Genomic DNA, 15,523 nt, shown 5'->3' on the forward strand with positions numbered 1-15,523 from the left:
ACATGTGGTGATGGAGTTATGGATATGTCGAAAGTGCGTTCGTGGGTGCGACAGTTTAATGAAGGCAGAACATCGTGTGACAACAAACCGAAACAACCTTGGGCTTGCACAAGCTGGTCTGATGACATGATCGAGAAAGTGGAGAGAATTGTTTTGGGGGATCGTCGAATGACTGTTGAACAGATCGCCTCCAGAGTTGGCATTTCTGTGGGTTCTGTGCACACAATCCTGCATGACGACCTGAAAATGCGAAAAGTGTCATCCAGGTGGGTGCCACGAATGCTGACGGACGACCACATGGCTGCCCGTGTGGCATGTTTCCAAGCAATGTTGACGCACAACGATAGCATGAATGGGACTTTCTTTTCGTCGGTTGTGACAATGGATGAGACGTGGATGCCATTTATAAAGCCAGAAACAAAGCGCCAGTCAGCTCAATGGAAGCACAGATTCACCGCCACCAAAAAAATTTCGGGTAACCGCCAGTGCTGGAAAAATGATGGTGTCTATGTTCTGGGACAGCGAGGGCATAATCCTTACCTATTGCGTTCCAAAGGGCACTACGGTAACAAGTGCATCCTACGAAAATGTTTTTAAGAACAAATTCCTTCCTGCACTGCAACAAAAACGTCTGGGAAGGGCTGCGCGTGTGCTGTTTCACCAAGACAACGCACCCACACATCGAGCTAACGTTACGCAACAGTTTCTTCGTGATAATAACTTTGAAGTGATTCCTCATGCTCCCTACTCACCTGACCTGGCTCCTAGTGACTTTTGGCTTTTTCCAACAATGAAAGACACTCTCCGTGGCCGCACATTCACCAGCCGTGCTGCTATTGCCTCAGCGATTTTCCAGTGGTCAAAACAGACTCCTAAAGAAGCCTTCGCCGCTGCCATGGAATCATGGCGTCAGCATTGTGAAAAATGTGTACGTCTGCAGGGCGATTACGTCGAGAAGTAACGCCAGTTTCATCGATTTTGGGTGAGTAGTTAATTAGAAAAAAAAATCGGTGGCCTTAGAACTTGAATGCACCTCGTATAATACGTAACACAAACGTAGCTACAAAATTACATGAATACATTCCATGGAATTGAATCGACTCCTAATTTGTACCACTGCTATTAAATTACTTCTCCTTTAGAGAGGTCAGAGTGAACAACATGGTCCTTGAAGTCATATTGTCAACCAAGAGTTGTGTATGTTGAGGAACATATCGTATGCAGAAAACGTTTATCTTATCGTTGTTTTCATCTGACTTTTTGTGTACTTGGCCGGACGTGGTGGCCGAGTGGTTCTAGATGCTTCAGTCTGGAACCGCGCGACCGCTACGGTCGCAAGTTCGAATCCTGCCTCCTTAGGTTAGTTAGGTTTAAGTAATTCTGATGACCTCAGATGTTAAGTCCCATAGTGCTCAGAGCCATTTGAACCATTTTTGTGAACTTGGCTAGTAAAATTACTGTTTCAAGGCAAGTGGTAACATTGGTAACATAATATTTTACTTATAAGTGAATATACATAAAAAAACTTAGTTTTCAGACAGTCAAGCTCTGTATTTGTTCATTTTCGGTTGTACGAAAGTGACAAAGAACAAATGGGGACGTTGACTATAGTGTACTGGTACAGTTAAAAAATTTGCTCATATAGTAAGCTTTTAAAAAAAATGGTTCAAATGGCTCTGAGCACTATGGGACGTAACATCTGAGGTCATCATCAGTCCCCTAGAACTAAGAACTACTTAAACCTAACTAACCTAAGGACATCACACAACACCCAGTCATCACGAGGCAGAGAAAATCCCTGACCCCGCGCGGGAATCGAACCCGGGCGTGGAGTAAGCTTTAAAATGCGTTTAATATTATTAGTGCAACATAATGTTAAGGAACGATATGGTGAGTTCTCGATGCGTTAAATATCTACGTTATTAATTAAATAATTATTTTGTATTACAATAGGGCAACAAAAAGACGTTATGGAAAGTGGTGCTCAGATGAATCGCATTTACTGTAACAATACGTGTAAATGGACATCGTGGATTAAATGAATGCACAAGCTTATACAATATAACGTGCCTAAGCGAACAGTTAAGATGCATACTGAAAATGAAAACAGAAACGGAAACGTGGATGTAAAGGATTGACCCCCTTTTATGTTTCTCCAACGAGTTTGAAAACGATTTGGAAGAGCATATTTTTACATTTGAAGAGATGATGTTCGATTTTAGTCCGTCGGAAGTAAGAAAACTTGCGCTCGACATTGCAGAACGGAAAGTATTGTCCCGCAATTTCAGTGGAGTAAGTACTATGGCAGACAAAAAGTGGGCCGAAGAAAACCAACCAAAAAATATCACCGAATCCGAGAGATGCGAAGGGTTGTACGGATAAGGAAAGAAAATAGTGATGTAGCTAATACATGGAATATATCCTTGGACTAGTGCATGTCTTTAAGCTCAGGGGTTTAGTTTATAAAAATGGTACAATTTATGCACTGACTGGTACAAGTTGGAAACCAAATTCCTAATTTATACCACTTGCAGATGTTCAGTAAATTAGCGTGCCTGTAATTGTCAGAATTTCCATTCATTAAATCAGATACCAAGAACAAATTCTGCTGTTGAGTATGGCATTCTTTAAATAATTTTATGACTTACTGTTAAGACTACTATAAATAAAATCTCGAAAATGGTACAATTTAGCCACTCTCTCTTAGAAGAACAATTAAAGTAGGAACTTGAAAAAAAAAAGACAAACCGAAATTCTGGCCATGAAGGTATAACTCGATGAGACCATTCCGTTATATGCCTTCCTGACAAGCCCCAAAAAGTATAGACAGCAATGACTACTAAATAATTGTCTTTGTACTGTATTTCGTACTAGTGTGCACATAGTGGCGGGCTACTGGACCTAAGGTCGCTTAAAAAATATAATTAATTTCGGAAACAAACACTTGTATTATATTTAGTGTTAACCTGGGGCCTAGAAACGACGGAGAGGCTCCGTCCCCGACGCAGCCGCAGTGGTCCACAACCCCACGACGACTACCGCAGTCCACCCCTCCGCCGCCCCACACCGAACCCAGGGTTATTGTGCGGTTCGGCTCACGGTGTTTTTGGTGATCTAAGTAGAGGTATCGTAAGAAAGACTCGAACATGTCTGAAACGTAAATTTAGCAGTCAGTCTATTTTGACAGTTTTCATCTACGATATTGAGAACCCGTCTTTTAACGCGAAACTCAAGAGTTTTCAGTGGACAATGGCGAGATACATGATGGAAACTGATAGGAGAAACAGAAAGCCAAACAAGTTTACCACAGAACAGACTGGAGTGCAAGATGTAATTGTAACTGATTTAAGCAGGTCTGCGAGAGACTACAAAAGACTTTAGACATCAGATGAATAAAATGCATAATGTTATGAGAAGAGGTCACGATATGAACACCCACGAAAGCAAAACAAAGGTCATGCAATGGACTCTAATTAAGGCAGGTGATGCTGCGGTAATTAGATTAAGATATGAGACACCGAAAGTTATTGATGAGTTTTGCTATTTACGCAGAAAATTGACTGACGATGGCAGAAATCGAGAGGATATAAGATGCAATATGGCAACGACAGGAAAAGCGTTTCTACAAAAGGGAAAATTTTCTAACATCCAATATAAACTTAAACGTTGGGTTAAACGTTGGGAAGTCTTTTCTGAAGGTATTTGTCGGCAGTGTAGCCTTGTACGGAAGTGGAAAGTGGCCGATAAGTAGTTTAGAAAAGAAGGGAGTAGAAGGTTTTTAAATGTAGTGCTACAGATGAATTCCGAAAATCAGATGGGCAGATCGATAGCTAATGAAGAGATCTCAATCGTCAAGAAGTTATGTTGACTAAAGTAAGGTATCGGTAGATAGGACACATCTTGAGGCATCAAGGAATCGTCGACTTGGTAACGGAAGGTATATATATGTGTGTGTGTGGGTGGGGGGTGGGGGGGGAAGGCGGACGAATATCAGAGATCAGAGGGTGACCTAGGTTTGAGTACAGTAAGGACGTTGAAATGAACGTAGGCTGCGGTAGCTATGCAGGGATGAAGAGGCTTGGACAGGACAGACCAGCACAGATAACGGCAACAAACCAGTCTACGAAGTGAAAACCACATCAGCTGCATTACAGGAGTTGAGGACGTGTTCTAAGCCGCAGGATCTAAAAGCACTAGAGGAAAGTTTTCTTCAACAAATTAGCAGGGCGTGAAAAGTAGGATTCAAAATGAATGTCACAGACTTCTTCGGTCGGAAGACCACAACAACAACAACAACAAAAACAACAACAACAACATGAAACTGAAATTTATGGCCGGCCGGGGTGGCCGTGCGGTTATAGACGCTACAGTCTGGAACCGCGTGACCGCTACGGTCGCAGGTTCGAATCCTGCCTCGGGCATGGATGTGTGTGATGTTCTTAGGTTAGTTAGGTTGAAGTAGTTCTAAGTTCTAGGGGACTGATGACCTTAGAAGTTAAGTCCCATAGCGCTCAGAGCCATTTGAACCATTTTTTTTTAAATTTATGTGGGTGTGTACAGCTCACGTATCCAGGTGAATGGACCAAGAAAATTCTTTGCTGATTTACAAGTGATGGTGAAGGAGTGAGATGGTGACATAATGTGAAGTGAGTAAACTGCTTTAGAAATAATAATAGTTACGACATGAGTGCATAGCTCATGACTGTGATACTCAGAAAAGCCTAGAGGAGAATTTCATTCAGCAGTGGGTTTTAAACGTCTAATGACGTTAGTGATAGAGATGATATTTATTATGCCTTGTCATGTATTGATTAATTTATTATGTCATCTCACGCACCCGAATGTTGGCAAAAGTTACAAAGTGGACCACGCTTGCATTATTCATGGTTTAAGTGAGATATATTTACATGATAAGCATCAAAATACTCGTCGGAAACTTTCCCATTATCTAATATTAGTTTTCTAAATACTGGTTTTTATGACGCGAAGTGCATTATATATGGCAAAGTGCGTTAAATACGCCGCGAACGTAAACGTTAGGATACGCAACAGCTCAGTCTGTTACCACAACCGTTATATAGCATTCACATTCATTAACTTCACCAATTCACAATAAAATTACTTGTCTATCCTAACGTAGACGTCGGGTTACAGAGCAGTCTGTCACTACACTCATGATTCCAAGGGGGATCCAGTATCAGACAAAAGCCAGATAATTTGTAAGGGAATTCTAGCTGCAGGTGTACAAGCATTGGAGGTTTGGTCAGCTAGAGGGGTGCTGCGCGCAGGGCACAAGTCAGGTTCCCTGTTGTTTGAGCTTACCGCCGGTGCTCCTCACGGCTCCCCGGGACACCGCCAGTTCCGGATGGACCTTCCGCTCCCCGCTCCCTGCAAACCCATCTGAAAGCGACAAACAAAAACGCACCGATAATGCCTTCATATACACTCGCACTAGCGCGAAATTTGCACATCATGTTGCTGTTCTTTAAGTCAATACTCACAAGTCCCTCTAAAAACCTTCGCAATATACTGCCACGTCATCACACAAAAAACTTAAAATACTAGAATAATAAGTGTTAGCAGCGTTGTAGCTGGCTTTTTAGGTCTATGTACCGGGAGGGATGCTGCTCCGAAATGGCCAAAATTATTTTATTATTTTAAAGCATTTTATTTAATGGTATGGCAGTACACTCGGAACATTTTTAATTAATACAATTGGTCGCAGTAGTCTGTGTGTTTAAACTATTAATCTCTCATCCTTTTTTGCTACATCTATTACAGTTTCTACAATGAGAAATAATTAGTAATACATAAAAAAGCACACACGTGGAGGTGGGCATATTAAATTTTTGTGCTTCGTCGGCAGGAAGACCAAAAAGCAGCAAAACTATGCCCATATAAACTAAAATCTGCTTTCGAATTCATTTGAGGAACATGAAGGTTACGGAGTTCAAAGCCTGGTTTGCCGCAAGGTCAAAATGACACGAGACTAGATTCAGATGATGAGACAAGTACATCTAATTGCCCACGTCTTTATTGACAGAAAGATGTGGGGCATCCATTTCAAGTGGTAGTCCTTCTCCTCCTGCTCCTTACATAAAGTAAACCGAAGTAACTCGTGGTTAGGAACGAAATACGACCGGAAAAAAACTCTTGAATATAGTTCGTGCCCTGACGAAATGTGAAATGACGAGGTTCTTCAGAGAATTGGCGAGGAAAGGTGTGTGTGTGTGTGTGTGTGTGTGTGTGTGTGTGTGTGTGTGTGTGTGTGTGTGTGTGTGTGTGTGGAAGATGGCATACGATAGCGACCTATTTTAAGAAAACAGGGAATATCTTTCACAGTAGTAGAAGGTGCCATAATTGTGGGGAATACTGAAACTGTAATAAATTGAACGAATAATTGAGAATGACGGGTTTAAGTACTACTTTGAGACGAAGAAATTGGCACTGGAAATGAAATCTTTGCCGGTCTCGCAAATTAGTATCTGTCACGACTTCGTCTTCGATGACGGTCTCAGAGTAGCACTGAAAACCATCGTCAGCAACTTTTTCAGCGAGACGTTCCAATCTCTGTCTTCCCCCTACAGTTTTTGGTCGTTCTAGTGCTGTGGGAGTTATCCCCTGATGCCCTAATAAGTGTCCTGCCATCTAGGCCTCAGGGTACCACACATTCCTACAGGAGGTGGTACTGGTCACAACTAGAAGAAAAGTTCCTTATAACGATATTTCTGGAAACCAATAGCATTGTTTCATGTTGTTACCAGAATCCTATCAACTCTCAGTCCTTTCTCGCTGCCAATCACACATTTTTTAAATTTATCAGGCTCCAATCTGATTGCGTAACATGCACTGCTCACTCGCTCCTGTAACGTTTGCACATTGTCGACGGGTTGTGCTTACACCAATGCCTTTAAATGTCCACAAAGGCAGAAATCCAACGGAGTTAGGTCCGGTAAACGGGGAGGCCATACTTCCGGGTCACCCCCAACTAATCCATCGCCTATGAAACGTTACAGTAATACAGCACAGTCTGTAGGAAAAGGGGTGGTGCCGCGTTGCGCATAAAGCGCGCTCGTTGTCTTGCTGCAAGGGTAACTTTCTTCAGTAGCGCTGTCAGTTCATCGTGCACAAATCTCATCATCTTTTTGGTAACGTGTATGGGCCTATGAGTTTGTAACCAACAGTTCCTGCTGATAAACTGATACGGAAGAAATGCTGATACCTGACCTCTCTGATTGCTCGATAATGTTTATCTGCTTGCGAATTGTGGTAATTAACTATGTAATCTTTTGTGGATCCTACTTCATTTATAAATAAAGTACACGCTGTCAACTGCCGATCTTCAGGAATCTGTTGCAGGAGCAAAAGGCCCATATTTCAGCAAAAGGCCCATATTTCAACACGTATTGGTTTGCGCACATATAAACAGGAACCTTTCTTCCAGTTTAGACCAGTACTACCTCTGTAGGAATGTATCACAGTGTCTGTGAACATCATTTAGCCTATATAGAAATACTGTGGAACCTCATTTGTCTCGCAGTCATTAATCTAGATTTTTTTTAATACTCTTACAGTAACAATGGTAGCAATGCCGATGACAATCATTAAATTTTTAAATCAGCCAAACGCTACACGACGGTCCTGGCACGGCATCACTTAACTACGAAGAAAGCTATTCATATATTAAGGTCCGATCGGTCGCGAAATGGAAACCACAGTGAAAGTAAAAAATGCTCCATTTCCAAAATTTAGCTATACATTCCAGCTACTTCTCTGCATAACCGCCACACCGAGTTAGACGTCTGTCATAGCGTGGTACCAACTTTCTAACATCCTCGTCACACAAGGCAGCCGCCTGTGCTTTCCGCAAATTATCTACGTTTGTCTGCAGATCGTGGTCTGTGCCAAAAAGTTGTCTACATCGCCAGCGGTTCATGTTAGCAGAATTGAAACTCAGAAAGAGCCAGACCAGGGCTGTATGATGGCTGATGAACCCTTCGTCTCGAAAACGCTGCAGGAGTGTTTTCATTGCCATGAAGACGGAAATGTGTGACAGTTACGTTGTGTGTGCTGCATGAAATAATCTGTCAGCTAGCACTCATACTTAGTGGGAGAGACTGTTTTCTAGGCTTCAAAAATGGCTCTGAGCACTATGGGACTCAACTGCTGAGGTCATTAGTCCCCTAGAACTTAGAACTAGTTAAACCTAACTAACCTAAGGACATCACAAACATCCATGCCCGAGGCAGGATTCGAACCTGCGACCGTAGCGGTCCTGCGGTTCCAGACTGCAGCGCCTTTAACCGCACGGCCACTTCGGCCGGCTTCTAGGCTTCCTTCACCTGTTCACTGCGTGCTCAGAACTGACAAGAGAAACAAGACGCGATCGATGGGCGTACTAAACATATTGTTCAATACGTCTATGCAGAGATTTGTCGGGTTTTAACTGTGGTTCCCATTTCGCGACCGATCGGACCTTAATAAACGAATAGCCTTCGTAGTTAACATTGGGTTTTATTATACTGTATTGTCCCCTGTTGGCTGTAAGTCAATATTTTGCAACCGTAATGAACGTCTTATTAAGACCAAACACATTTTGATTTATTCTAAAGCATCTTCAGTAGTCGCTGTAACAATGCCGATTTTAAAATGTGGTTCATTAGTTGTTCTGTGATTTCACTGTCCTGTCATTTTGTGTTTTATACCGCTGCGCGAGTATGTTACACGAATGTCTAGCGAGAGTGTATGTGGGTGCTTTTCTGTAATTTATGGGTCTCAATGAAGCATTTACATCGTGAAGCTTTGGTTGGCTCTGAAGTTTTGGGGCATCATGTTTCATGTGTGTCATATGGGCTTTACGTCTGGCATTTTTTTTAGATGCACTGCATAGGATGGTTAGAGGAGGACTCTTCAAAACCATGTCATGTCGGAATTTGAACTGTGTCTGATGGACGTATAACGAGTTGAAGGTTTTTGTTGCATAATAATCACAAAGAAAAGTATGCCAAGTTAACAACTATGAGTTCCTCAAGAAACTGATTATTTCAGTGTGTAAATTCACCGTATTTTCTTAAATATTTGCTCAATGTGTGTTGATGAGTACATGAAAATAAGTGAAGCGACTGTGTTTTATGATACGTGTTATTCTATTTTTTTCTACATTTCCAGATTATCCTGATTTTTGATAATCTGGCTGGTCTATGGCCCCATCTACTCCGTATAAAGGAGGTTCCACTGTCTACCCAATCAAAACTGACAGCTGCAGAGGCACGCGGATCGTTCTGGTGCAGGCAGAGGGGACGACGGGTGAGGAAGCCGTAGTTTCTGCCTGTTTACAGAGGCCAGACTGCTGTCGTGGCGTCGGAACACCAAAAGAGATCAAGTGACAGCGCAGATGTAAGGGAGACTTGCTGGCTTACATGCATTACTCCGTCACGTATGCTCAAAATCCTTAATGGCCGAAGTTAACAGTTGCTGCCTGGCGCAATGACACGATTTGGTTCTAATTCGAAGGTCGAGTGGTAGTGGTTTGCTGCACCCTAATATATTGTATCCTGTGGATACCATCAGTAGATAAGATTATTCGTCAAAAGAACGCAGGTATTGAGTTATGTAGACGTGGGCGTGTTTGATCCGTTCAAATAAACAGCAAGCCGGCTGATATGTTCTTCAAGGGCCGGCAGGTGTGGCCGAGCCGTTCTAGGCGCTTCAGTCCGGAACCGCGAGACCGCTACGGTGGCAGGTTCGAATCCTGTCTCGGGTGTGGATGTGTGTGATGTCCTTAGGTTAATTAGGTTTAAGTAGTTCTAAGTTCTAGGGGACTGATGATCTCTGATGTTAGGTCTCATAGTGTTCAGAGCCATTTGAACCATTTGTTCTTCACGGGCACCACAGAATCCATAAATTCAAGGCAAGTTGTAACCATTTTCACATAGGTTCTATTCAGCACGAAACGGAATAAGAAATTCGTACATCGCACGAATGACACTCGTTTTTGTCGGTGGAGGACAGCTCTGGACGATGAACTAAAAACGACTTACTTCTTACTAACGAGACATCAACATGGATGTTATAGAAGAGAGAGGAGGGGGAAGACAGAGGAGGTAACGGGTTAGAAGGAATGGTTGTGAAGAATCGGCAGTATAGTTTGACGTGTTTCATATCATGATTCGGTTTCACGTAAGGTTACGTTTTGAAGAAAGTACATTACATTTTTTAAATATTAAGTATTATATTTATGGTCATTAATACTAACAAAAGACGTAAATAAAAATGATTGTCAATAACAATCGGGAAATGTCCACTGTTTGCATTAATTACTATTACACAAAAATACAGCATTGATTAATGTAAAACTAAAAGTGTCTTGCCTTGTTTTAATTTTTTTGATTCCTATTTATTAACCAAACGAAATTCCTGGAAGTTATCGAAAATACAGAGCTGATTAATTGCCGATTTTGAACTTCATGACCAGCAGCTTAAGGTAATTAAAAAACCTATTATTAATTTTCATCACTCTCCCGTAGGAAGTAGTAATTGAACAAGACAGAAATATACAAGAACTTCGGTAGTTAACGTATGTTAGGAATGAACTGGATTTTCACGTATTGTAATAAGTATTTTTTGGGGACTTTTAAATATTATTTTGATCGAATTTTGTGGTTTTCTTTGCTGTATTTTACAGTGTTACATTGATTACTTGTTACTTTTGGGGTGGCAGAAGTTGGTTTTCGGGTTGGGGTATTGTATATATCATTTGAATTCAGTTATCGCGACCAATCGAAGCCAAGCAATTTTCTAAAAGGACTACTGGTCAATTTCGACCTTAGGTCTGAAGTGCACCTATATAACATAATAACTACAATTAAAATAGGAGGGAAGGCAACAGAAAAAAATTGCTACAGCTGAAATGAATGTAGCATTACAACAAAAATACTGAGCATATCTAATTCGAGCCCTCTCATGTTAGCACAAATAGCTAGCAGTAAATTTCTTAAGACTCCCTGAGTTATGATAGGGTTATTGCTTTCCAGACGTTTTTACTACAAAATTCTGCTGCGTACTGTGGACCTAGGTGGATGTGATTCCTTTGAGATCCCTGTGACAGCGTCTGAATTTGTGGGCGCTCATAACCACGCACTGTTGACAATCTTATCCTTACGACTCATTCACGTTGCGGAAGGTACATCTTTAACTTCCGGAATGAAACTTACATTCCGCAGCGGAATGTGAGCTTTTTTGAAATTTTCTTGCAGATTTAAACCGTGTGCTGGACAGGGATTCAAATCTAGAACCTTTTTGCCACCTGAGCTATGCAGTCAAAGCGCACAACCCGCACCCACAGGCCTACATTTAACCAGCACCTCTGTCCTATCTGACAAGTCTCCTCCACACTTCGTTGAACCAACACTCCTCGGGGTAAGGATGTTACAGATAAATGGCTTAGCCACAACCTAGGAGACTGTTTGCAGAATGAGTCTTTGACTGTGCAGAAAAGCTTCTGTGAAGGTACGAGGAAGGCACTGGCCGAAGTAAAGTTGAAATGGTGGCCCGTGATTCTTTTGGACTTGCTTCAGTTTACTGTGAGTGAACTCACTTTCTTAGCTGATCCGCACACCATCTTCGTTATCTCGCCTACGTTTCTGTCTTGGAGTTTCACAGCTATTTGCGAAAAAGAATAAATTTCCTCAAATAAGTTAATTTTGCATCGTGGTTTAACCAAATTTCTCTCTGCAGTGTACGTATCCACCTACGACTACATCCGTACTCTACCAACCACTGTCACGTGCATGGCAGAGAGCATTTATCATTGAACCCCATATTAGTGTCTACTCACGGATACGTTTACGTTTAAAGTACAGCAAGAATGATTCCCTAAATGTCTCTGTGCACTCTCTAATTGGTATAATCTGGTCTACATGCATAGGGTACTGGTTCTCGAGACTTCGTAAGTATGCTTTTTGTGGATGGTTGAGTCGATTGTTCAAGTGTCTGCCACTTCAGGTTTTTCAACATTTTCACGAAGCTTTCAAACAAGCAAACAAACATGGTAAAATTCATGATCAATATTCCCTGTTGGTTTATTTTATGTGGGTTCCTTACAGTTGACCAAGCTCCTAAGATGGGTCGCAAGTGTTTCGTAAGCAGCTCCGTTTGTCGAGTGACTGCATTTCCCAGAATCTTACCAATGAACCGAAGCCTGTCACCCGTTTTAGCTAGAACCGAGCCTATGTGACCATTCCATTTCATGTTCCCACAAATCCTACCCACAGATAAATGTAGAAGTCGACTCATTCCAGTTATATATCATTGATAATGCAGTCATAGGATAGTGAGCTATTGCGTGCTGCAAAGTGCAAAATTTTACAATTTTTAACATTTAAAGCGTATTCCAAATCCTTGTACCACTCTGAAATATAATCAATATATGACTGGATATTTGTACAGTTTTTTGTTCTCTTCAAGTAAAGATTCATTACAGAAAACTGCATCACTTACCAAAACATTGAGTTTCCTATTAATATAGTCTGCTAGATCATTAACGCACAATGTTAACAGCATGAAGGCCAACACACTTCAAGGCGGTAAGCATGACGTTACTTCCACATCCACTGTAAAGCGACGCACTCTCCCTACCAAGATATCTTCAGTTCAATCACCAATTGAATATGAACGTACCTTCTTCACTAAGCGTTGGTGTGGTACTGGATAATGATTTTTGGTAGTCAAGAAATACTGCTTCTACCTAATTCCCCTGATGAACGACTTGCAGAAAGTCATGTGAGGAAAGCTTGAGTTGGGTTTCGCATGAACGATGTTTTTCGTCATCGACGCTGGATGCCTAGGAGAAGCTCATAATATTTGTGGCTTAAAGCAAGAACATCCAGTGTCAAAAAATCTGATTTACGGGAATAGAGCTCGAAATTTAGAGGAAAGTTTCACTGTCATTGATGTTGCTAATGCTTTACTCTGTAGCTTTATATTTGACACTAACACTGTTATTTGTGCTATCTAAAAGTTCTATAGCACTTTTATCACTGGTAGTTTTAATGAAATTTATTGATGACTAAATGTATATTTCTGTTGTTTTAGGCAATGTAATAAAATCAAGTACTTCCGTAATTACAATTTGTGAATTTTGTACATTTCACTTCTACCCTCGTACGATGATACGAAGAGAAACAATGTTAGATAATGCTGTATGTTACAACATTTGAAGGCATTCTCCTTAAGGAATCGTCACTTCGTGAATTAGTCCATTTTTGAGAAGGACGGAACAAGGTTTTAAAACCAAAACAAATCGTTACGCTGCAACATTATTCATCATCGTTTTCATTTGTTAAGTAATCTAACAGTCTCATGGACGGTCTGGCAACGAGATCTGATAAAACTGCTAGCTCTATCGGTGTATAAAGGGGATTAACGACATCAGATGTTTGACGTTTTCTGCAGGTAATCATGTAGGTGTTGAGTGAATGGTTTGCAAGTCATGATTCACCGCGTATTTGCCTCTTCTTGTAAGATTTATTATCTTGAAAGCCTGTTGCGGACTGAAGAAAAATTTATAATGTACATCCCTTGGTGAGTAACACCTGTATTGTTGTCATTTTATCTTCAGCCAAGCAATTGACCGTTCCAAAACTGTTTTTCTTCTATAAACACACCATTGACGAAGAAGTTCACTGAAATTAAGAATTGTTCGATAAAGTTTGACTACATTTATCGATGGTTTGCTGGGACCTAATCTGATCAAATTAGCCCAGCCCCTAAGTGCATCAAATTTTGCTGTTGTGTTCTTTTTTAAAGCTGCATGAATGGATCCGGCCTTCACGTTGGTGCGACAGGTTGCGAGGAACTTAAGATTTATAACCTCCAAGTTACTACTACAGTATTTTTCCTCCTGAAATACTGTATATTCATCAGCATGACAGAGAAATTAATACTCCTGTTCTGGCGACTGCAGTAGACACTGAACATATCGACCTCAACGACTTCAGCTGTTCTAGCAGTGAAAAACATGGAAGATCCTTCACCAATGCATACACTGGCTATTGTTGCACGAAGTACTTCCGTGTTTGTGATATGACATCGGTTTTCCAGTAGCCATGTTCAGTCGTTCCCGTCAAAGTTAGATTTTGGTTACTCTTACACATAAAATTTTCGTTGCCAATTACGAACGTCTCTCAAACTCTTGAAAAACTGATATTGATTTTTCTTGCGTTAAGCCACAGAGATATTCTAGGATCATATAACCGAAGGATATCAATAACACTAAACCGAAATTTTGTGGACGAGTTCTGCTACCATTATTGTACACGGATTTGACCTGAGCTATCTTCTAAGAAGTGGGAAACATCTAGGAAAGATCCGACTATCCTGGACGACCTCACGTCTTTAGTAATCTTTATTCTCTCATTACCGTATTACTATTCACTGCCCCGTTTAGTGGCCCCTGAACTGCTGCTCAACGTTTTACAATATATACCATTTTTGAACAACATCTCATTTCAAATGCTCCTAGCAGATATTCAGCATAAAATACCATGTTTATAAATCAAATACTTACCGTGGATTACTGTTATTTCTCATAGATTAGTATAAATCTTCATTGAGACTTTCTGTGAATAACTATATTGCGTGTTGGCGAACTAGTTTTCGAAACAATGCATGCAACAAACCTACACATAAATTATTAACAATTACTTCAAGCTCTTAAAACTAACAATCTGCGGAAATAAAGTTTCTATGTAGTAATTTTTTGGAACGAACCGTGTCGCAATTATGAAAAATCCACTACAATTACATCACGACGAAGGCTTGTAGGTCCCGTCCAAACACATTTGTTATCGAAAATGGCGCGAAAGTCATTGCACATACGCGCTATTTCACGAGTAGGCAATATTTAGTAAAAGCAAACTGACTTTTGTTAATCAACAGAGTATGGCACTGTGAGCCTAACAATTGCCAGCGCACAGAATGATTGCGATAGCGTTACATCATTGAATAGTGACTATATGGTAAAAGTAATGACGAGGCATTTTTCAAATATTTACATGATCTACACAACACAATTACCGCAAGCCCCATGCGAGCGGCAGAAACGGTTTTCACGCTGGACTGTAATTCTCGCTGAATGGCGAATAAACACTGTTCTGATGATTTGAAAAGCTTTCAAATATTTGAGCGCAAACTGCGCGCAGTAGCAACTAAAATTGGAACAAAACACGAGAACAAAAAGCAATATCCGTTGGTATTTTCTTTTCCTGCGAGTCAGACCTTTTTTTATATCGGTAGCCGACAAAAATTTTCCGCGTACGTTTCGCCGTCGTATTGCGTTTGCTGTACATCATTCTATGCTAACTATTAGATCCCTAGATAAATTTCGTAACAATAAAAATACCTGTGGAAAACTATTTAACAGAACACCGAACCACGTTTCGTCCGTCTTGATGTTAGAGTTTGCCGCAGAAAGGGTACTTAGAACTCTTGTTTCCAGATATATTTTGTGCTATCCATTATTAAA

At 40.9% G+C, this 15,523-nt stretch overlaps 1 protein-coding gene across 1 annotated transcript in view; it reads right to left on the reverse strand.

Annotated features, from left to right (window-relative positions):
- Nucleotides 1–15,523, reverse strand: part of LOC126262804 (insulin gene enhancer protein isl-1) — a 468,702-nt gene that overhangs the window by 246,877 nt on the left and 206,302 nt on the right. Inside the window, exon 2 of the mRNA XM_049959645.1 lies at nucleotides 5,323–5,400. Within this exon, the coding sequence (XP_049815602.1) occupies nucleotides 5,323–5,400 (78 nt within the window). The remainder of the gene's footprint in view (nucleotides 1–5,322; nucleotides 5,401–15,523) is intronic.

The sequence above is a fragment of the Schistocerca nitens genome, chromosome 6 (genome assembly GCF_023898315.1).
Source record: "Schistocerca nitens isolate TAMUIC-IGC-003100 chromosome 6, iqSchNite1.1, whole genome shotgun sequence".
In the NCBI taxonomy this organism is placed as follows: domain Eukaryota; kingdom Metazoa; phylum Arthropoda; class Insecta; order Orthoptera; family Acrididae; genus Schistocerca; species Schistocerca nitens.